The following is a 23337-nucleotide window of genomic DNA, read 5'->3' as shown; positions in this document are numbered from 1 at the left end:
TTTGGCAAAATCGTTCAGCCATTGCTAACAAGCAAATCTTGTCTCTGACTTGATTTCGCACTTAAATTTAAACTAAAGTTCAGATTTTTCCACTTCATTAGCAGGTGAGGCGGCAATCAAATGTCACCAACTTTATCAAAAATCGTGCCATTCGCCTGCCTAAATTTCTCACCTTTATCTTGCTCATTTTTGCTCCGCTTTGCTTTGCTACAGATCCGCTCTCTAGAGATAACATGGGAATCCTTTTCTCTGGCTGCAAAATTTGCATTCCATGCGTATGTACCTTTAAAAGCTATGAAAGGTTGTGTACATCTCAATTATTACTGTAATACTTTTTTTTTTTTTGCTGTTGCAGATTATAATTGGACACCCTAATTGAAAAAAGACCAACACAGAATAACCTTTCAAGAACAGAAAAACCCAACATTTACTTAGCTAGAAACTGAATTGAATGCAACTTACAAGCACGGACACCGCACCTCTAATAAACATAGAGTAGAGCTGCATTATATTTAGCAAAATATCCAATTATGAAATGATACATGTAAATGTAATGATATCTATATGAAGTGCATTAACAAATTATTTTTGCTTAGTTTAGTTTATCTTAACTTTAGTGTAAAATACATAATTTCATAATTTATTTTTATAGTAAAATGTGAAGGAAAGTTACCAAAGGCTCTAAAGGGACTTAAAAAAGGGTAACCTACATATTAATGTGTAAATCTCTTAACCGTTAATGAAAACATGCATATCCGTAGTTACATGGTTTCAGTAGGTTTAAAAGGAGATGCCATAAGTGAAAAGACAGACATTCATCAGGAAAAATTTTAGTTTTCTAGATAGTTCTTAAGCTGGTTTTGTGAGGGCTCAGCAAAGGGGGAGGTTAGACTGTTCCATACTTTAGAGCCTTGGAATAGAATACTATTTCGGTTCATAACAAACATATGGCTTATATATTTCAGTTAAAGGGGGGGAGAATAAATCTATTGTTTCCATCTCAACATCAAGCTTTTATAGATGCAGGCTTTTCTAGCCAAGGTCTGCTGTTTTAGCAATGAAGTAAATACAGTAAATAAAACTTAATTTACCTCATTCAAACAGATTTTCACTATTTTGCACAGCGTATATTGTAATGCAAAGTAAATCTGTGAGTGAATACCACCAAAGAATTCCTGTGGTAGTTACTGTATTACAAAGTATTTACTGTGGGAACGGGAGGTGATTAAAATGCAAAAAATTTTTTAGATTTCCATTTGAAAAAACTATAAACCTTTCTTCCATTTCACATTTATAATCCTTTTTTGAATTGGCCATTTGAACTAATAATAGCAAAAATTAATTTGTGGTCATGATGTGATAAAAAAAATGATGAAAAGTTTGAGAGATAAATCTGCAAGGCTCCTCACAGTAAAATGTAAATTGTCTTGGAGTGGAAAAAGTATGTGTTATTACACCTGCTTCCAGAAGGGGGAGACAAAAGTCTCACTAAGCAGACTAATGCTTTAAACAAATGGAATACAACTTAACCTATTGCAGTTGTCCTGCTTCACCGGCTGATGTGCTAAACTCTAATGCGAGGATGTTTTACTGAGAAGTATCTGAAAAATTTCTTGCAGTCTATAATATTTTTTGTTGCTTGAATAGAACTGAAATGTTTAATATATTGGATTAAGGAGAATAATAACATTTAATCAACTTCTCCTTTTAGCAGAGAAAGGCCACTTGTGATATAACTTAAAATAAACCAATTCATATAAATTGACATTTAAAAAAAGCTGTTTGTTTTACCAACCTGATCTATTTTACAATAAGTGTGTTCAACCACAAAAAAAAAACATCCAACAAGCCGTTAAACAAAGCTTTATTCAGTCAAACGCCTGAGTCACTGCTCAACAAAGTCTTTGCTCTCTCAGACACACACACACACCCACACGCATGCCAGGACCATGCATTGCTATGATATCTGCCTCAACAGTTGCTAAGCAACCACCTCCCTCTTAAGTAGCATTGGGGAAAGCAGCAAGTGTACGCCTAATGAGATAGGAGCTAAATAAATTCATATTTTAAAAAGTTAAGCGCATAAATATTTGACCAAAGCACAGCTCACTTTCTTTATTGATTGGAAACGACTGTCCATGAAAATGGTTTTACTAATTCTAAGATTAAAACTATTTTCTAATGTGTTTGTTTTTGTTCTTTACCTCTGGCCCAAAATCAGCAGTGAAGATGGGGGAAGATTGGGAGGGTCTGTGATGGTGGTGAATGTGAGTCCAGTGTTCCTGCTTCCGTCTGAACAGATCCTCATATCCCAGAGGAACGCGCCCATAGTCCTGAAGCAGCATCAGATCAAAACGGAAAAACAGGGAAGAGATGACAGTGAACAGATCATACACATTTGCATAATTGTAATGGAACTCATATTTCAATGCACTGACAGCAAAGTGATGCAACGCATGCATTGTGGAGCACTTTTTATTTCTACATATTCAACCGTATTTTCAGTTCTTATGCGGTGCACATAAATATGTTTCCTTTGGTGCGTTTCCTTTCTGGCTATTTTCACTCTAAATTTCCATTTGTAGTATAACATGCAATATTTTTCAGAGGTCTTTATTTATTAATTGCAGTCTGACAACAACAAGGATTTACTGCAACTTTCTGTTTTCCTGTTTTTGCTTTCTCTTTTCCTTACACCCACATATCAACTCATCTCTACCTTTCCTTTCCTGTCACATTTCTGCAGCACGTGGCTTCAGCCTACTCTGTGGTCCACCCCCTTCTCACCCAGATACGTCTTTGCTTCACCCACTCACTTCTCTTCCTACTGACAGAGTAATGTTGCTTTAGCAATGAATCCTGCAGTACTGTATAGTCCAACTGCAGCAATGTATGGGTCAGCGTGAAGCATTTCTGATGCACTTATTATTGAGAAAGTTAAAACACGGAGGTAATGATAAATTGAAGCATATAGGTGAAAAATAATAAGAAATTGAAGCCTAAGGGTTACATCAACACCCTCAATGAGGATTTCCATCAGCCACTGGGTGAATTATTTATCATACCCTGTGCAGCCCGGTGCGATGCTCCGCTCCAGAGCAGTAGTTGCTGTCTAGAGAGTTGAATCTCTCCCTGAGTGGAGGCTGGTAGACTGAGGAGTGCAGAACCTCCGGAGGCAGTGAGTTACTCCTGGCATCCTCTCTGTGGTACAGCTGTAATGGTGATCATTCAACAAGTGACAGATAAATCAAGTTATACATTACAGCACGGCCGTTTACAAGAAGCAGGAGGTGATGTGATCTTTAAGGAACAAATGTTACACTTTGTGTAACATTTGATAACCTGTGCAATAACCTGTTTCTCTATATTTGACACCCAGTGCAATAACTATATAAATATAAATATCCATCTATACAAATACCCATGTAAACACCCCGTGCAATAACCCTCTTTATAAAAAAATAACCATACTATAAAAAATAAAAAAAAGCTGTCATATGTGGATGCATTGTATATATCCCATGCACCTCTTTCTTCCTTTGGCACATTCTTCTTCTTTGACTACTTGAGCTGATATATCAAGTACATTTCTCCACAGTGAGATCAATAAAGTCAATCAATTAATCAATAAAAAGCTCCCACTGTCAACAGAAGAACCATTAAGTTGAGAGGTAACAGAAACTTTGCAAAAAGATCATTTCAATGGATGTTTTTTTTGGCACTTTTTAACATCTGCTTCCAACCAGACTAAGAATGCATTTAATATGCATTTAAAACTAAATCTGGGAGCCATTTTACATATAATGAAGCATTGCAGTTTATTACTGATGGAACAATGCACTTTAAAGTATGAACAGCCAAACAGTACAACCTAATTGAAACTGATTTACTTTGGTACTACATGCATTAAATCAAGGGTTGTGCATTTCTGGTATGTGGTTGGGAAGTTACATATCTCGATACCCTCAGGCGTTGATTCATTCGCAGACTAATAAAAATAAAATTTCTTACAATGAAGAAATTAACACTCTGCATTTAACCCATCCCCTTTGGTGAGCAGTGGGATGCAACTGTGCAGTTTCAGGAGCAATCAGGGGTTAAGGGTCTTGCTTAGAGACCCAGAATGGCCGTCTGTGGGAATGGGATATGAACCCAGAACCTCAGGATTCTAGGCTAGACCATCACTCCCCTCCTATAGGCCACCCATCTATCATGGTGTAATTCCATTAACTGATTTGAGGGTAAAAAAGGTTTGATCTGTTTTGATTAATGCAAAAAGTTAAAGCAATTATACTTTTTCATGATAAATTTTTCTTTTATATCTACCATTTGGGGTTAACTTAGCAAAATCTAACTAATAACGTATAAATAAACCCTTAGCCTTATGTAGAATTCTATGTGTCAGGCTGTAGATGTGATTAACGCTCAAAGAATTACACAAACAAGAAATGCAACCTTGCTCACATTTGATAGACTTTATGTGTAGAATTATATAAAGTTAAGAGGTAACAGAAGCTGAAAGGAAGAGTAAGGACAGGCGTGTGTGGGTACAGCCATTTTTCCTATAAAGAAAGGGAAAAAATGAAAGGCAGAATGTGGTAGTGCAAACATGCTTATTTTATTTCAAAGCAGAGTAGCTGACTATTCAGGCTGGTGAAAAAAAAAGATGTAGTGCAGATGATTTAACATCCGTCTCTAAAATAATTTCATCATTAGATATCAGGTCTGTTGTCATTGAATAATCTGTTTTTTGAATTCAGGGATAAAAGTAGTACAAATCTGAGTGAAAATGGGGAAGAGTTGGTCAGTGGAAGCTTTTCAGGCAGTAAATAGGAATGCCATCAATCCATAGTGCTTTCCTGGTCTTCTGATGCTAAAATAACCCATTTATATCGTCCTCTGTCATCTATAGTGCAGGTACTAGGTGGTCAGAGGTGAGGGGTTGGTAGAGTTGTTGGTAGGGGGGCGACTGCTATATTTAGTTAAGCTGTCCAGGCTACTCCAATCAGTGAAGCTGATCTTTAAGTTCCTGCTGTTGGTTTATTACAGTCGTATATGTGAAAGGTCTAAGTTTGCACTGAACGTTGTCATGCAAACTCATGGACAATAAACATTAAATTGCCTTAAAAATACATTTCTCTTACACTTTAAGGTTTTATTTTTTTTATCAAAGCTTCTACAAGCTGGCAACACTATCTCTTATAAAAGTTACCTAATAACAGAGTCAGCGTAGCTGGGCTGAGGTTATTTTTCCCCTTGGCTCTGAGACATAGGGAATGCAATAAAATCAAACAAGAAGAATAACATGGAGAATTTACTGAAAGGTGTTTTCTGTAATACTGTAAAGCTGCATTATTTTAAACAGGTGGTGGTGTTTTTATTTGTCTTTAAAAAGTGAAGGCTTTTAGAAATCTTTAGTTCTGATGCAGGTAGAGCTGGTTAACATGTGCAGCTAAACATGCATAGCATGATGCTTTGTTAACTTTGTAATAATTTTACTGCTACTGGTGTTGTGTGGTGACAAAGAGTCATGTCACTGATAGGTAAAACAGGCAGAATGCAAATATTGGATGGAAATGTTTCTAAATAAAAGCTTTGGTCATTAATATCTAAGTGTAATTTAAGGGTAGAAATAATGTGAATAAATGATGCATACATTGGGACTGACAAGGGTTTGGCGCCCTGTGGAATAAGCGAAAACTAAGAAGAGTTACACACACCTCCAAATTGTGCATAATTGGTGATTGATTAAGAGGAGTTTGTTATTCAGTCTTTAGTAAAATTTGTGAAATTTTTTGAAAAGCAAGAAAAAAAAATGTTTTTAGTGCTGATTGGAAGAAAATGCCGAGCAGGTTTCCTTTGGGTTTCTAACAAGTTTCATTAATAGTAGTCACATCCTGACTTACTCAGAGGGATATGCACACAGCATGGCACCAGTTTAAAATAACATGAAGACATGCTGCTGATAGGTTGATGCATGTTCAGTTATTTCCTTCCATACAATGAGACTTAAAACTGATGGTAGACGTGCAGAAAGATCCCATATATTTTAGACAAGATTATGAGGAAACATCCTAGCGCAGATTTGATATGTTGAGTGATAATAAAGGGTATGAATGACTTATTCAGGATATGGCATTGTATCGATTTGGATCAATATTTTCATTTTGCATCGATGTAACTGGAATGTGAATGATTTAATTGATACATCGATACGGATCGTTGTCTTGTTATATGCCGTGTGGTAACACCAGGGCCATGAAAACAAGAACATGTGGAGAAATTATTGACAGACAATGGAAGCATTTCATTCATTTCTCAAAGACATGACATTTTCCCTGCTATTACTTTTATTCTCAGTTTATTCTATACAAAATAAGTGAAAAAGCAGCTTGATCCCAGGACTAAAACTCTGCTAACCCTCAGAAAGCCTGGAGACTTTATTAGGTAATAAAAAGGCCAGGCTCATCGGAGGCAGACATTGGAGAAATCTGTGGTGGTTTAAAAATATTTGCATGAATAGATATTTGCATGAAGTCTTACCTGAGGTCTCCATAGTCTCCTGCTGTCATAGAGAGGAGCATAAACACCGTGAGAAGGACCCAAATGTCCATACTGTCCCTGTCCTGGATGGTGATGGAAGGTGGGGGCTCCCATTTGATCTCTAGGAGGAAATCCTGAAGAAGGGGATGAGGCTGGGTGAGGTGGCTGATGGTCATTTGGGTACGAGGAAACACCCGCAGAAGGAGGCAGGGCCGATTCCTGGACGTTAGAGGACCGGAGGAAGCGAGCCATGCATGTTTTGTGTGGAGGGTGAAGAGTAGATGGATAGAATGAACCTGCTGGAAAATAGGTTGAATTCTTTTTTACCTCCCTGAAGGAAACAATAAAAGATAAATATGTTTTGATTCTTATTTCTTTTGACAAAGACTCACAGCTTTGCTGAAAGTGTGCCTTGTCGTAACCAGGGTGGGGCTCCTGATAGTACATCTCTGACCCCTGAGAGGGGTGAGGTGAGGAGAGGATGAATTGGCCATGCCGAGGCAGAGGAGTACAGACATCAGCACCACCAGGCGTGCTCAATGGAGACGAAGCTGACGAGAGGCTGACTGGAGTTCTGGGGGGAGACAGGGACTTCCTAATGTTCGAAAAGATCCCAAGAACATAAGAAGTAGACAGGAGATTAAGTCCAGAACAACCTGAATATTCAGACATCAAATGCCAACAAAAAATATCCAATGAAGTAGGATTCATACAGCTCTGTTGACCCCGATGGGGTTCTGGTAGGGCCGTTAGTCCCATTGGTTCCATTCGTAACAACCCTTTTCAGTTCTTCCACACCTCCAGACCCTCTGGAGATCAGCAGCGGGTTTGTTAGGCTGGAACCTACTTCTGTTGTAGAACCCATGTTTTCCTCTGTATCTTTGATGCCTTTATTGGCCAGAGGAAATTGGCGAACCACACTGCCACTCTTCTTGTTCCTCAGCCTGAATCTTTGCAGAGGACAAATCATTTTAAACCCTTCTGATTACACATTTTAATACTTGTCTAGTTCATTCCAAATTTTATGTTTAAGGATGAAGGATGTTAAAATTATACGAGTAAAACTGCTATACATGTTTTGTTTATTTTACATAAGAAAATGTTAAAATGCAGAGAGATTGGTGCCTGTGTTAGTTCTCACTTCTCTAGTTCATCCTGGGTGTGTGCAAATGTGCAGCTGGTTCCTCTGGGGCATCCTCCCTGTTGACGAAGGTCTCTGCACATGCTCGTCTTATATTTACTGTTGGCTTGGGGCTGCAGGATACAAAAATACAAACAATCAAAAACTACTCTGGATATTTTACAATAAATGAAAACTTATAAGCATACAGGTTTTCATGAATCTGCCATTCAGTAATTTCATGCTTTAGCAGACTAATTTATACAAGGTTTTTAAACATTTGAGCACAAATTAACTTTTTCAACAAATGAAAACAGCTCCTTTTATGAAGCTGTAACCTTCTAAAATTATCACACATATTTCAGCTTTAAACCAGCTGCTAAAAGAAGCAGCCAAATATCTCTAAAATGATTTACCAGTCATTTATTGATGACATCTCTTGTTAAAAAGCTAAAACTAAGAACCTAATTTAAGACATGTTACTCTTTTATTGGTAACTACACTCTGTTCTGCACTACAGTATTCATATCTTTTTGAAAGAATAACAGAATTGAGAAAATAGGTGAAGGAAATACATTTTTTATTGGACCCTGCAAAACATACAAATAAAAAGATTTGCAAATTTAACACAATTAAATTTAAATAACTGTAAAAAACCTATTTTGGCCTTGAAAAAAAAAAAATATATATATATATATAAATATATATATATAAATCAGCTGTAAAAAATGCAATAGCCTCCTTTCAACCAGCTGACAGTAACTTAGGAAACATACCTGGACATAATTCCAGATTCTGGAGAAGTGTCGCAAAAAGCATGACTCAAAGTTTTTGTAGTTTCTAAACCATGAAAACTGCAAACAGATCCATGCTGTATTTTCCCTAATAACTTCTAGGCAGAAAGTTTGCCTCTTAGCGTCATCTTTCTTGGCTGAAAGCTAACCCTTGGAAACCTTTTCAGCAAAGACAGAATAAAAACCCATGAAAGAAAATCCTGTCTTGCCCTTTTGCTTCTTTGGGTTTTAAAATGCTGCTTTGGCCTTTTGATATAAGCATGGGTCATTACACCATTTCCATGATCATTTCAGCTTTTGGTACACCCTCACTGCCTGGAAGTCTACAAACGATGTACAATTTCTTCTTCATTTCAGTTGAAAAATTATTTATCCATTCATTTCTGACATGCTTAATCCCAACTGGGGTTGCGAGGGCTGCTGGTGCCTATCTCCAGCTGTCTACGGGTGAGAGGCGGGGTCCACCCTGGACAGATCACCTGTCCATCGCAGAACATCCCAGAGACAAACAGGACAAACAACCATTCACACACACACTCACACCTAAGGAGAATTTAGAGAAGCCAAATAACCTAACAGTCATGTTTTTGGACTGTGGGAGGAAGCTGGTGTACCCGGAGAGAACCCACACATGCTCAGGGAGAACATGCAAACTCTATGCAGAAAGAGCCCGGGGCGGGAATCAAACCCAGAACCTATTTTCTGCAAGGCAGCAGTGCTACCCATTGTGCCACTGAGCAGCCTTAAATGTAATACTTAAGCCCATTAAAAAACTAAAAAACTGTTTACTGAATATTTATATTCAAAAGAATTTGTTTAAATGTTATTTCAATATTCATTTCTTTAGGGCCTCTAAAACCTCCAACCAAAATCATCAGGGTTAAGGCAAAGTTACAAACATGTACATGGCAGTAACAGAGTAACAGCTGTGGTATTATTCCTGCTTTCTTAGTTAAAGGAACTTCTTTACATTTAGTGACAAATGAAAAAAGAACTAAGTTTGCTTCAGTTTGCATTGAGGTGTACTGAAATGATGCCTTCTTTAGGGGAAAACAAACATCTACTATCAGAGCAGGATGGCATTACTCTGGTCTATAAGCGTACCTGTGGAGTTTCATGGCTCTTCTTGCTAAAGTTCTGGACGAACTCCACCAGACCGTGAACCACAAACTTTACAGCCAGCATCACACTTTCCAGCTCTGCCCATGATGGAGCTGGGGCATCTGCACACAGATTAACATCAATTTGGATGAGAAGATAAGGTAAATTATGGAAATTAACTATAAAATAACAGTTGTTGTTGAAAAGGCAGAGCATAAATAAATATATAAAATCTGAAAAGTCTACTTTGATAGAGGTTTAAGCTTGAAATAGAAAGATAAGGAAATCAGTCAGACCTCTTTAAATGTCACACAGATTATTTTTTTCTGTAAAGTGTCAAAGTTCAATCTGTGTTGGCCGTGTGGTTAAGATGAAAACCGCAGATTACAAATCCTGCCCTTTTGTTATTACCCAGGCTGCTTTCATTATCAAAGTATTACGTGAACTTTTGTAGTTTATTCAAATATATATTTTTTCTTTAAATTGATTTATTTCCTGATAATGTTGGGACAATTTGTCATAATGCAAGTCATCATTTTACAGATACAAATTTGAATACAATATAATACAATATGAATCTAGATTTAACACTTTTTTATACATATAAACTATATTTCCAGCCATCAGGTATTGTCAGTAGATGTTAATGGAAATATGTAGCTTTTGTAAGAATGTTTTTTCAGCAAAAAGATGTAGTAAAGATAAAAAAAAATGAAGTACCAGGGTTGTGATCTATGTTGGCCAGGAGCTCCAGGTGTGGTCTAAGACTGGTTAGGTTGGAAGGGTCTCCTGTCCTCTGGAGAACAATCGTCAGTTCCTGGACGCTCTTTGCAAATGATTCTGGAGACTGCAACTACAGCACAAACAATAAAAGATTAGTTTAAGTGCTCTTGAATTAGTTTTTTTCTGTTATGTGCAGTTCCCTCAGGAATTATTAGCTCCCTATCCATATCAGCCTGGACTGAAATATTAAACTTAAACAAGTGTTTTAATGCAGCTGCCTAATCTCACATAGCATTTAAATAAAGCAGACTGCTTTTGACCGTACTAAATTGGGAAATGGCTAAAACTTGCCTCATTAGTATCTACACTTAGAGCCAAAATCATGAAGTTAAAATAATGGACCTTAATAAAATGTTTAGGGATGATTCAGGTCTTTTTCACCATCATACACAATGAGAGGATGGAACAAGGGAACAAAAGTTAAGAAATTGCAGCTCAGTTCAGTTCAGCTTTGCTGAGAACTATTAGAAGCTGCATTCACATCAACCACTGATTTAGAAATTAGCTGGAAAATTACCTGTCTGTTCTACTATTATAATCTTAAAGCTGCAGTGTTAAATTAATCTTGTGATGGCTTTAAATAAACGCAACTACCATATTTTTCAGAATATGCTACTTTTTCCCCACGCTTTGAACCATGTGGCTTTATAAGAAGGTTCAGCTTTTCTGTGAATTTTCCTAACCGCTAGAGGGGGAACTAAAAGTTGGAAATGAAAGAATAAGGGTATCATTTTCATTTAGCACAAAAACATGTTAGAAGCAGGCATGACGGAGAACATATGTCACAAATTCACACATTTTTACATTTATTTGCCGCGTTAAAGCTGCCGAACAAATGAAGAGATTGGGCTCAATTCCTGCAGAGCTGAAATAAAGAGCTGACGAAGCCACATCCTTTAGTAGAAGCTCTTACTGCCAAGAAGCTAAAACCATGAGATTTTATATGTTTTTTAGGAAAGTAGCCGCATAATAGAGAAGATTTCAATTCAACAGACTGACACTTTTGGCCCCTGAGTAAAACTCTTAGGTCTAAAATGCTCACCAACCACTGCACAGTGGAAGCTTGCTATTTTGATTGGTTAAATACAGAAGATAGATGTTGTTGCAATGCACAAATTTTGCAGTCAAAAATAAATATAGATATACTCTATATAGAAATATAGAGTATAATCATAAATACCCAAGTAAACAAACAGATATATGGGCTCCTCCGCCGAGAAATGATAAATGGGTTATAGCTCTATATGTTGATATGAAAGTATGGTTAAAGGATATGCTTCCCCAGATATTGAAATTGGCCAATTTATAAGAGATAAAAATTGAGAAGGTATTCAAATTTAATTACTCTTTTTAACAGTTTAAAAGGTTGTATCTACCTTAATCCACAGTGATAATAAATATGCTATAATACATTAATAATAATAATGATACCTTGTCAATTATGGACTGCATGTGTGATTTGTGAACCAGGTCTCCATATAAGAGAGAGGACCACTGCTCAGGAGAGATTCGAAGGCCAGCCTCCATGGCAATGTGGACAATCTGAGCATCATGTTCTCTCCGAAGCGCCTCATACGTCCGAAACTCCTCCTTCAGCTGCATCAGGGAGGAGTCCTCATCACGCTTAGTCACCTGATGGTAAGGACAGAGCGTGTTGTGAGAAAAAAGAAAAGTGAGTAACTCACAAAGCTTGAGAAAAGAGGAAACAAAACATTTCTATTTATATATTTGCCTACAAAAAAAAAACAAAAAAAAAAACAGTCCAAGGCATTTTGAAGTAAATGTCAGATCCTTCACAGATTAGGTTTGATTGTTTGTTGGCGTGCTCAGACTCATAAACTCAAATTCTGATCACATGAAGGGACTCTCCCATACTCAGAATCTGCCCTATGAGTAATCATCATAAGACACCAACATATAACCCTACAAAAAATCAGTTAACGACAACCAAAACATAATTAAATGACTTCTGTGCTTAAGTTGCACTCCTGTCCTTTTTTTTCTGTAATCCTGTGAATTAATCTGCCTGCCACTGCGTCTCATTACTGTCTCCGCCCAGCCTGCAAGGCACCAAGGGGCGAATATAGCTGGAGGTTACATCATGAGTGGATAGTTAGCATTACTGTCCAGGCAGAGATGTCGCTCATCAAATAACAGCTCTAGAAATACACACAGATCAAAGGTCTATCTGGAGGAGCTCTAACTATGATGACACATGAAGTCTCTTCAAATAGTTTTAGTATTTCATGTAATTTAAATGGACCCATTGAAAAAAAAATGTTTTTATTTATCATTTACCTTAAAACAGGAGGCCCTGTAGAGTAGTTGCACCACATGGCCAATGCTTGTTTTGGACGCCTGGGGGAACCGGGCCTCCAGCTTCTGGACCACAAACAAAACCAGCACCTTCCTGGAGAGAGCAGAACCGTCCTCCAGAGCCAGTAAAACCAGCTTCAGCGCATCTTCTTGCATCGCTGAGGAGTAAAGATAGAGGGAGTTTAACCCAGCAAAGGTAAACAAACAGGAAATAGTTCAAAAACATCCAGGTGTCCTCAGACTTTTCAACTCATTCTGTTATCATGATGAGAGACGTGTTCCCAGTCAGAATCTGCCCTATGAGTAATCATCACAGGACACCCGGTACCAAGACCAGCTGACAGGTAGATGAGGTAATGCACAATGAGTAACTCTGGCAACTTTGAAGAGAACTTATCAACACAAAATGTACTATGACAATACTTTAATTTATATTCACACATTACAAGGTCCAAATTCGATGAGTCATATGCAAACCTGACAGTAAAAAAACACAGTAAATTCATACAAATAAAATAGAAAATGAGAGATAAAAAAGTGATGAAAACGAGAAAATATTATAATTTGAATAAATATTTTAAGTCTAAAACAATACTGGCCTTTTCTTTGGTTTTAAGGCTTTTAAAGTGGAAATTTTAGATAGCTTTTGGGACCCCTGTTAAACAGAAACACAATGCCCATATATGGATGGTGACACATCATCTTAAAATGCAGAGGGAAACTGCTGACTGCTTGATTTAAAAAAGAAAACGTGGTAATTCTCAGCAAGTTTACTGGCAGATAAAATTAAAAAGGAGTGATCTCTCTTACACTTCCCAGAGATGTTTACTTGGAGGGAAGTGTAAGTAAGCAGAGGAAGAAAACAATTTCTAGTCCTCCACTGAAAAAGTTTCTCCATTTGTAGAAAATTTGTGTTTGTAAACTTAAAAATAATTGAGCAAGACAATAAGGTGCCACAAATGGTCAAACGGCTGAATTAAAGCCATTTTGTTCCAAAAACATTTTTCAAACCATCTTCATCGTTAAAACTAAACAGGCATGTCAAAAAAATATTCTGTGTCTGAGCCAAATTATACTTTTTTATACTGACTTCATGTGTATAAATGGTTTTAAGGGATTTAACCATTTAATTACATGTGCTAAGAAACTAAAATATTCACAGACTTACAGGTTTTAAATAGCAAAAGAGATGGTTAGTGCAGTTAACACATCAGTTGTTGAGCATGCCATACCAATATTGGCTTGAGAGTGAGATTTTCATCTATAGTTAATTTTTTTCTTTTGATTTTTTATGGCACTAGTGGCTCATTTTTTAACAGTAGGCAGACAGGAAAGGGGGTATGAGAGAGGGGGAGAGTCATGCTGCAAAGGACCACAGGTCGGATTTGAACCCAGGTCACCCACGTCGAGGACAAAGGCCTCCATATATGGGCTGTGGGCACTAACCACTGGTCCTCCTAATTGCCAATCATTCTGGTGATGTTTACGTAAGGCTGTCCTACGTGCTCATCCCCAGTTAGCTATCATTTTTCTGCACATGTGCACTTTTAGAAATATATGTGTGGTGAGCTATGATTTCAGCCAATCATCGAAGCTCGCCTTTTTCACCATGGTTCTTTGAAAATGCCAGAGGGGCGTAAGAGAAAAAGTGACTACGAAGTTTATGTGAAGAAGAGAAAGGTCTTAGAAGAGAGAAACAAGACAAGACTGGTTTTGGAAGATTCTTTCACATGGTGGTAGAGTCCTGCAACAGGTCGGGTACCTGCGGGTCCTTTACGGGTCACCCGCTAAAATGCTCTTTTGTGGGTGAAAAATACATAAATAAAAATAAAGGGGTCGGGCGGATATTTTTTTAGTGCAGGCGGGGAGTTGGTGATTTTTTTTTTATGCGTGTGTGTTGTTATGGACATCAGAAATGTTATATTAATCAGGCACTGGGGTCACCTTGTTGTAGCTTAAAGCCCTGCCGGCAGTGTGGGCTTCCCTCCAAAAAGGCCACAGTCAGTGCATACACGTCTGCTGCAGTGTTAATGGCGCTGTTCTGCAGCGCAGCGTACGATAGCCTATTACTTGATGTGTTAACTGGTCGGGTTGCGGGTTAAATATCAACGGGTCGGGTCGGGTTTGGATTTGAATTGAAGATATCCGCTGGTGACGGGTTGGGTTCGGTAGTCATCCTAACGGGTTCGGGCGCGTGCGGGTTGATAAATGGTGGCATGCACTGAAAGCACAGGTCAGGCTGATGACTGATGACTCGGTTGCAAAGTTTCTACTCGACAGGTTAATTTTGGCATGCTATCTGGAGAATCCATTTCACTTCACTGCTATTAAAATGAGGAGAAATGGGCTGGTGCACGCTCTTGCACACATTTAACTGGCGTTCCCTCTAGAGAGCGGGTACAGGGTTGTGCATTTTTAAGTGGAGAGGGCGTTTCCTTTTGTTCAAGTTTTTTTCTGTTGGCAAATTTTTTATTTATTTAAGTAGCATAAGTTTCAAGCTCAAACACATTTAAAAAAAAGTTGTAAAATTGATTAAGAATAAAATATTACTTTTACAAAAAAAACAAACAAACAGAATCTGCAACTGCAAAAATGTTTGCTCATGTCCACAAAGTGTACTGGGTAACACAGACTCACCAGGACCCAGAAACTGACAGCCACGTGCCCTCACTGCTGCCCAGAGATTGGCAGAGAGCTGCTGGGGGTTCTGGTGCTGCAGGATGAGCTCAGTTACAGTCCGTTCCCCCAGAGAGCGGGCAGCCCGAACCACGCGGACACGACCCTCCTCTTCCACCAGCTGGCAGTTCACCAGGGTCACCAGCTTCCTTTGCATGGGTCTGCTGAGCACGCTCGAACTCAGGTTAGCCACACCTGGAGGGAGCATGTGAAAAAAACCGCTTAGTATATACCCACTGAAGTATTTCTTCAATTAAAAATATATTAATTTCACAGAGCTCATCTTGAAATGATGAAAATTTTGTAAATCAGTCTTAAGAACAACAACATAAGGTCCAAATTATCCATGTAATATAATCAAGCTACTGATTTGTGACTTGGTTTACCACAGTAGTCCTGTTTTCTTATAAAGCTGAATATTTTCAAGGAATCATAAAAGTACAGAGGCTTCTGGCATCATGAGATGTGTGAAAATATGAATGCCAGTTTTTACAAGCAGCCTCCGCAGGCTGAATATGAAGAGATTAATTCTCTACAGCAAATGTCCAAATATGCCAATATTCTTTTCAACCCAAAAATACATCTGAACTCTTGTGTCTTGTTAAAAAACCCACCTCATCAACCCTAACTATATTTTTTTAATGTCAGGGTTTTTCATAGCAGCATCACAAAGTATTGTTAACTGGGTGACCAAAAACGCAATAATGTGTGGAACAACTGCAAATCCAAATTATGGTCGACCACCTAAACCAAAAGACTGGGTAAGCAGCAAGTAAGCAAACATTTTGAGGATCCCTAAATGTTAAATGCAATGTATGGTGGAAAAACAACACTGCACAGCGTCTTAAATTGTTCTTGATGGGAGGGACAGAGGTTCACCTTCCAGTGAGCCGACATACCTAAATTTACACCCTGAGCAACGATGGAATGGCTTGTTTCAAACTATATTCATGAATTCATTGAAGAGTTGAGTTTAATAAACATTCTTGATATTTTTTTGTTTGAGTCAAAGATCATTTGCTAAAAAAAACAGAAAAATCTCAGTCACTTGGTGAACCAAGTTAAGTCATAGCCTAACAGACCTGGAGCTATAGTATAGTTGTAGAGAAATGTGATTCTTAAAAGTTTTATTTTATTGGGGCTGAATATAAAAGCCTGCTTCATTTTTAAGGTTGGATTTGTAAAAACAATGAACTGAGCTGTAGAGTTTCCTCTCTACAACACAAGCTCAACTTTGAATTGATCTTTTACAAAAGGTCTTAATGGGATCTGTAGAGACAAGGCAAAGTTGTCTTTCAAAGAAAGTTCACATGATGGTACATATTCGGTACCTTTGGCACCACTGATCGGTTTCAAGTAGAGAGCCAGCTCTTCTACACACAATCGGCAGATCTCATAGTGCTCAACATCAGCTGCACTGCTTAGGCTCACAGGCTGAACTTCTGGGACCTTTAACACACACAAACACAATGCAATTAGATAGTGAAGCATCTCAAAAGAACAAATCTAGAATGAAACGTGCAGGGACTATCTCACCTCTGCTCCAACCAGCTGCAGCAGGGCGCAGTTGACCGGCAGCAGGTCGATGTCTGTGCTGATGGGGGTCTGATCGAAGGGGCAGGCCTTGCGGTGCAGCTTGTGCAAGCACGTCTTGCACACAGTGTGGGAGCAGCCCAGGCTGATTGGCTGGTGGCCACTGCTGTCGAACTCATTGTAGCAGATGGGACAGGACAGGAACTCTGTCCACTGGGCTGCCTGCACCGGCATGCTGCCGCCGTGCTGCTGAGGGAGACCTCACCCAGCTCAGGAAGAGCGCATGTCACGAGCCCCGGCCAGAGTAGCCTTTTGACAGAGCCGACGAGGACGCTGCGGAAAGAAGTAAATCAGATTATAAGCATTAACATTTCAAAAGGTCACTTTTCCATTCTATATCCATGTGTGGTTATTAACTGCAATAATTTTGCAACATGCATACATCTAAAGTTTAAAGTTAAGCTCTTTCCTTTTTTGCATGCATGCTCAAACAGCAAATGAATCCATCACTCAATCAATCAATCAATCAATCAATCAATCAATCAATCAATCAATCAATCAATCAATCAATCAATCAATCAATCAAAGTTTATCTGTATATCACTTTACAACAAAACCAGGAAGACCAAAGTTCTTCACTGAAAGATAAAACATTGTATGCACAAAAATACTAAGCATAAATCAGTTTGATAAGTATTAAAAGCAAAGTTTAAAAAAATATTGTCTTTTATCCGGACCTATAGCAAATAAAAAAAAAAATACACTCATAATAATTAAACTTTATTGATCTCACAATGGAGAAATTTAACCGTGCATCTAACCCTTACTCTTGGGAAGCCATAAAATGTCATCATGGGGTAATATTCTTGCATAGAGAGCATCAAATAACATTCTCAAAGCCCTAACTAACCACTTAGCCACCACTCCCACAACAGACAGAAAGGGCTTGTCCAGGAATTATACAAGTATTGTCATTATTCAAGAATTATACCCCTAGACCAACAAGCCCTCATATCTAAGTTCTTCTCAGAAGAAGTCCATAAAACACAAGCAGAAAAGACACAGCTGCTTTCATTATATACAGAGTTTAAAGTGTAAAGTATAAATATTTCCATCATCCAGAATCCAGAGGAAACCATAACCTGCAAGGGAGCTTAACAACAAATGGTTCTGACTAACTTCCAATTTAGAAACCTGTTGGATGAGACACATATTCCTTCACTTTCTGAACACTAAAGCTTCTTTTGTGATATGAATGCTAAATTCCTGCTGAATCAGAACGCCACAGCTTAAAGACAAAAGCTAAAAAAGGGAAGACACTCAAGGCTAAATTATGACAAGAATCCTTTTTTTTTTTAGAGAAATGCTCAATCCGATGCCACCTGTTCGTGTCAGTTGTTCCCAAACATTTCCAACAACTGTGTGACAGGTGATAAGTTTCTAGGTTTGTACTGACCTTGGTTGTCATTATCAAAAGTAAGACAAAACAAATTCACCAAACGTGCATCATGGGAAAAAAAAATAAAATAAATAAAATAAACAGACTTCTGTAGTTAAATGCAATGAAAAAACGGTCCTGTAATTTAGGTGTCTGGAGAACTAAAGAGTTCTGTCCTTTTTGACCAGACTGGAAATGTTAATGAATTTGCAGAAGCTTTCTAAATAAAGCAATTTATTTTATTGTGCAGGACATACTGACACCCAGCCAAAGAAGGAATCTTTGCATCATCTTTATGGTAGATTCTGTTTAGTACTATCCTCTGCTCTTCCAGACTCATTCTATTTACTTTCTGGTTTTCTTTTATCGTCAAAAGACATATTTTACGGAGCAAGAATGTTGTTAGTATTTAAATACATTATTTGAATTTGGGCAAAACACCGTTAGACCAACTGTATCTCTTTGCATACTAAACATGCATTTCACTTGACCCTAGTTGAATAAAATTATAAAATAAATTTGTGAAGACCGTGACTAAATCCAGAGCAATGCATTTTTCCTTACAGCGTATTGGAAACTGAAATTTTTGGTTAGTGGAAATAATTATTCTTAATTATGCATAACTGTATAATTTTCACAACATTACTCAGAGTGTTTTTCAGTTAAGTTGATGCCTCTTTAAGTATTTATTTATTTATAGTACTTAATAACTACATGACCTGAGGGGATTTCACAAGCTTTTGTTGCACATTATTGTCCAATCTTACAACTCAGGTATTGAGGAAACTTAATGGTTACAGTATATTGCCTTCCTCTGTTGCATTGATAGCTTATTGCATTTTTATGATTAAAGGTCAACTGATTGAGGATTTTTTTTGGTTTGCCTCCATTGCTGATCTTTGGGTTTCAGGACAGCCGGGTTCCTTTGATACTGATTAATAAACATAACTTAATATTTATCCTTAAGTTTAACCTGAGTTGGACCTGATGCAGATCAATGACCATTTATTAATTACAATATTTGGTTTAATCTTCACAATGTCTGCAGTTCAAAGCATCAGTTTTACTAAAAAGGAACATTAAATATCTTTCTTAATCGACAGAGGCATCTGATAGATAAAAGTAGAAATGTGGAAAGTAACATGCGTATCAAGAGTCTAAATAATGTTTAGATCAGCATTCTTAGTAAATTGTAAATAGTGTAACAAGGATAACAAGGCAGGCATAAAAAGACACCCTGTTATTCTATTAGGGGCAGTGATTAGAGATGCAATGATCCAATATTAATATCTGTATCAGTAGAGATAATGAAGAAAATCGACCCATCCTTTAGGAAAGTTTAACATCTGTCTTAGATTTCATAAACTTAGTTATTTAATTCCCTTACAGTTGTATATATATGTTTTTGAGGATGAAATTTGTCCTGCTAACATATTTTAACAACAGAGGACCTGTGGAGTGCATCAATTATCTTATAAAGATGCAAAACGAGACCTTCATTTAGTCAGCTGACCTCTTCAACCACTTAATGTTTTTAACTGTCTTTGGTATAAATGTCTTTCTGTTATTTTAATATGTATTATGGCCTCTTTTTGTTGAACAAAAATAGATGCTAAAACAACAGTATGGTATACAGTAAAAATGAAAGGCTTACATTAAATTTTTTTCAACTTTTACAACCATGAATAGGGTTTAAATAGCATTTAAGTTTAGTAGATTAAGTAGTTTTTACATCATCATCATTCATTCTTGAATAAAATCCATTTCGTATATGAGAATGAAGTGAAGTGAAAGTTTAACTATTTGTCCAAATACACAATCAGCTGTCAGAGGATAAAAGCATAGGATTTGAAATAATAGCCTCCCAAATATTCTATCCCCGAAGTTTAATGTGAATGAAATATTGCTGACGTTTTTTGTGATATTTACAAAATTGTTTGAGAATGTAGTCATATTTAAAATGAGTTCATTGCACTGTTTCACTTTTTTTTTTAAACAACAACAACAAGCAATATCAAGTAGATATAAAAGATTTGTTTATTAAGGAAAGCATTTTAGGCAAATCTTAGGTTGTTGAGGTATTTCAGTTGTTTTGAAACTCTGATTTCCTTTGAAGCATTTAAATACAGAGTAACAAAAAAGTTATTCAAGCTTAAGAATCAACAGCTAAAAATACCAACTCTAGGTATGAGTTCACAAACGTGAATTTGCCAATTACTGTTCAAGCAGCAACAATGATTCTGACAAATGTTAATTTCTTTAGTGCGAACATGTTTTTTTAAAATAAATTGCAAACACTGAAGAAAATATGAGGTTTTAATATGTTTCCAGCTTAAGGTATGACTTGCCTGAATTCTAACCAAACATGGATGGATGGACAGATGGATGGATGGACAGACGGATGGAAGGAAGGCTGGATGGATGGATGGATGGATGGATGGATGGATGGATGGATGGATGGATGGATGGATGGATGGATGGATGGATGGATGGATGGATGGATGGAAGGAAGGCTGGATGGATTGAAGGATGGCTCGATGGATGGATGGATGGATCGAAGGAAGGAAGGCTGGATGGATGGAAGGAAGGCTCGATGGATGGAAGGCTGGATGGATTGAAGGAAGGAAGGCTGGATGGATGGAAGGAAGGCTCGATGGATGGATGGATGGATCGATGGATGGATGGAAGGAAGGAAGGCTGGATGGACGGATAGAAGGCTGGATGGAGGGATGGATGGAAGGAAGGCTGGATGGATGGATGGATGGATGGATGGATGGAAGGAAGGAAGGCTGAATGGATGGATGGATGGATGGAAGGAAGGAAGGCTGGATGGATGGATGGATGGACAGACAGATGGATGGACAGACGGGTGGAAGGAAGGCTGGATGGATGGATGGATGGATGGATGGACGGATGGATGGACAGACAGATGGATGGACAGACGGGTGGAAGGAAGGCTGGATGGATGGATGGACGGATGGAAGGCTGGATGGAGGGATGGATGGAAGGATGGCTGGATGGATGGATGGATGGATGGACAGACAGATGGATGGACAGACGGGTGGAAGGAAGGCTGGATGGATGGATGGATGGACGGATGGACAGACAGATGGATGGACAGACGGGTGGAAGGAAGGCTGGATGGATGGATGGACGGATGGAAGGCTGGATGGAGGGATGGATGGAAGGAAGGCTGGATGGATGGATGGATGGATGGACAGACGGAAGGACGGATGGATGGACGGACGGATGGACAGACGAACGGATGGATGGACAGACAGGCGGACGGATGGAAAGGATGGATCTCAGTGTGAGCGATTGATACAATTAAGCGTTTTGAGTTAATGGAAAAAAAAAAGTCTAAACACAAATGACCTAAAACTTCAGTACCTGCTAACTTCGACAACATATGCATCAGCACAGTTATATAACATGCAGAAATACCATTTAAACAGGCTAATGCAAAAAAATCCTGGGTGAATTTTGAGAGCTAAATAACAGCAGGTTTTATGGCTGTGAGAGCTATTTCCCTTTTTTTTAATCCCCTATTTGTATATAGCCTATATATTTTTTTATCGTTGCACATTTTTAAATCTCTTATTTCATATTCACATCTAGTGTACCTGGATACTGGCCTTCTCCATGTAGTAACATCCTATAAATAAAAACATTCATTAACACTCCTCAGCTGCCTTTAGGCGCCATCATGAACAGTTGCTCCGGATCCTGCAGGCAGATTTTGAGCAGCACCTGTTGCTTTCATAGTCCCTTACATCTGTTCAAACTCCTCACCAACCCCATGCAGCTGGCGCTTCTCGAGGAGCAGGTGAACAAAAAATAAAAAATAAAAAAATACACGCCAAGCTACCCCCCCCCCCCCCCCCCCCCAAAAAAAGAAATTGCCCCGGCGAGGAAGCCCTAACAGAAACGCACGCGCAAATAATATGAGAGAAAATGAAAGAGGAAAGAAAGGAACTACAGCAGCACACCTGAAACACCGGTTTTACCGTTTCATTGCAACGGTGGGATTCCCCTTAGGTCAGTTTTAGTCAAAGACTTTTCCAAAACAGGTGAAAATAAACACCGAGCGCATATTACGCATTACGCACGTGCGCCATTGCACTTTAAATGACCATTACGATCACAAAAAAAAAAAAGAAAGAAAATGCTCTAGTTTTCCTTTGTAGTTTTGCTACTGTATAATAGCTTGTGATTATTAGTAATGGTGGCACCATATACGCACCTCCTGGACACTTGGCACCGCGCGACGCGAGCGCTGGCTCCTTCACCCGCGTGGACAGCTCCGTTCTGTCCTGGCGCGTCATATTTCCCTTCCAACGAGGACCCCAAAATATATCACCTAAGGTGCAGTACCCCCTGAGCTCACCCTCATGTGACAGTTTCAGCTCAGCAGGAGGGGGGCCTTTAAGGAAAACTGCTGTGGGTGGGGAGTTTTACAGTGAAAGAGGATAGCGCGTGCTCTCTCTTAGGGAGTGGTGAACCCTGGAGGAGGAGTGGGAGGAGGAGGATCGGGTGTTGTTCCCCCCTGCATCTGTTCTCCTTCAGAGAAACAGACATAATCCTGGACCACAATTTGGTCAACTTAAATAAAGCACAAAATAATATGAATCATTTTTTTCAAAGTGGTGTATTTCACATGAATTTACCTGAGTAAAAATAAAATAAAATGATTCATGAAAACTTTCAGTCTTGTGACATGAAAAGTGGGTGGGTGCAATATACCAGCAGCAGACCACAACTTCCTTATAAAGATCCTCTTTATACTGAGATAAAAAAAAAAAAACAGGAACTGACCTATAAGTGCTGCAGTTCATGTTTAGAGGCTGAAGAAAATGAGCATATTGCATTTGCAGTCATTCGGCTGACAATGTTACCGAAATGATCAAAAATGGAAAGAGCTGCTTTGTTTAAAGAATTTCAATTTTCTTTTTAATCTTTGAAAATCCTAAATGTTTTGGATTTATTTTAAATATGGCTTCAGATACCAAGAAATAGGTTAGAAAAGAGGGTAA

General features: G+C 38.3%; 1 protein-coding gene across 2 annotated transcripts in view; it reads right to left on the bottom strand.

Moving 5' to 3' along the window:
* rc3h2 (ring finger and CCCH-type domains 2) overlaps positions 1-22730 on the bottom strand; it is a 32636-nt gene extending 9906 nt beyond the window's left edge. The window contains exons 1-14 of one of the 2 annotated variants that reach the window (XM_038283646.1): positions 22548-22730; positions 16870-17199; positions 16665-16782; positions 15295-15528; positions 12640-12815; positions 11773-11973; positions 10279-10411; positions 9562-9680; positions 7685-7797; positions 7257-7493; positions 6936-7138; positions 6544-6842; positions 3066-3212; positions 2205-2333 (exon numbers count right to left, since the gene is read on the bottom strand). In XM_038283646.1, coding sequence (XP_038139574.1) covers positions 2205-2333; positions 3066-3212; positions 6544-6842; positions 6936-7138; positions 7257-7493; positions 7685-7797; positions 9562-9680; positions 10279-10411; positions 11773-11973; positions 12640-12815; positions 15295-15528; positions 16665-16782; positions 16870-17100 — 2340 coding nt within the window. In that variant the 5' untranslated portion in view covers positions 17101-17199; positions 22548-22730. The remainder of the gene's footprint in view (positions 1-2204; positions 2334-3065; positions 3213-6543; positions 6843-6935; positions 7139-7256; positions 7494-7684; positions 7798-9561; positions 9681-10278; positions 10412-11772; positions 11974-12639; positions 12816-15294; positions 15529-16664; positions 16783-16869; positions 17200-22547) is intronic. The other variant, XM_038283647.1, reaches the window with a different exon arrangement.
* Between the last annotated feature and the right edge of the window lie 607 nt (positions 22731-23337).

The sequence above is a fragment of the Cyprinodon tularosa genome, unplaced genomic scaffold, assembly GCF_016077235.1.
Source record: "Cyprinodon tularosa strain WSP-4 unplaced genomic scaffold, ASM1607723v1 ctg196, whole genome shotgun sequence".
Lineage (NCBI taxonomy): Eukaryota > Metazoa > Chordata > Actinopteri > Cyprinodontiformes > Cyprinodontidae > Cyprinodon > Cyprinodon tularosa.
This window is presented reverse-complemented; position numbering and strand designations above follow the sequence as displayed.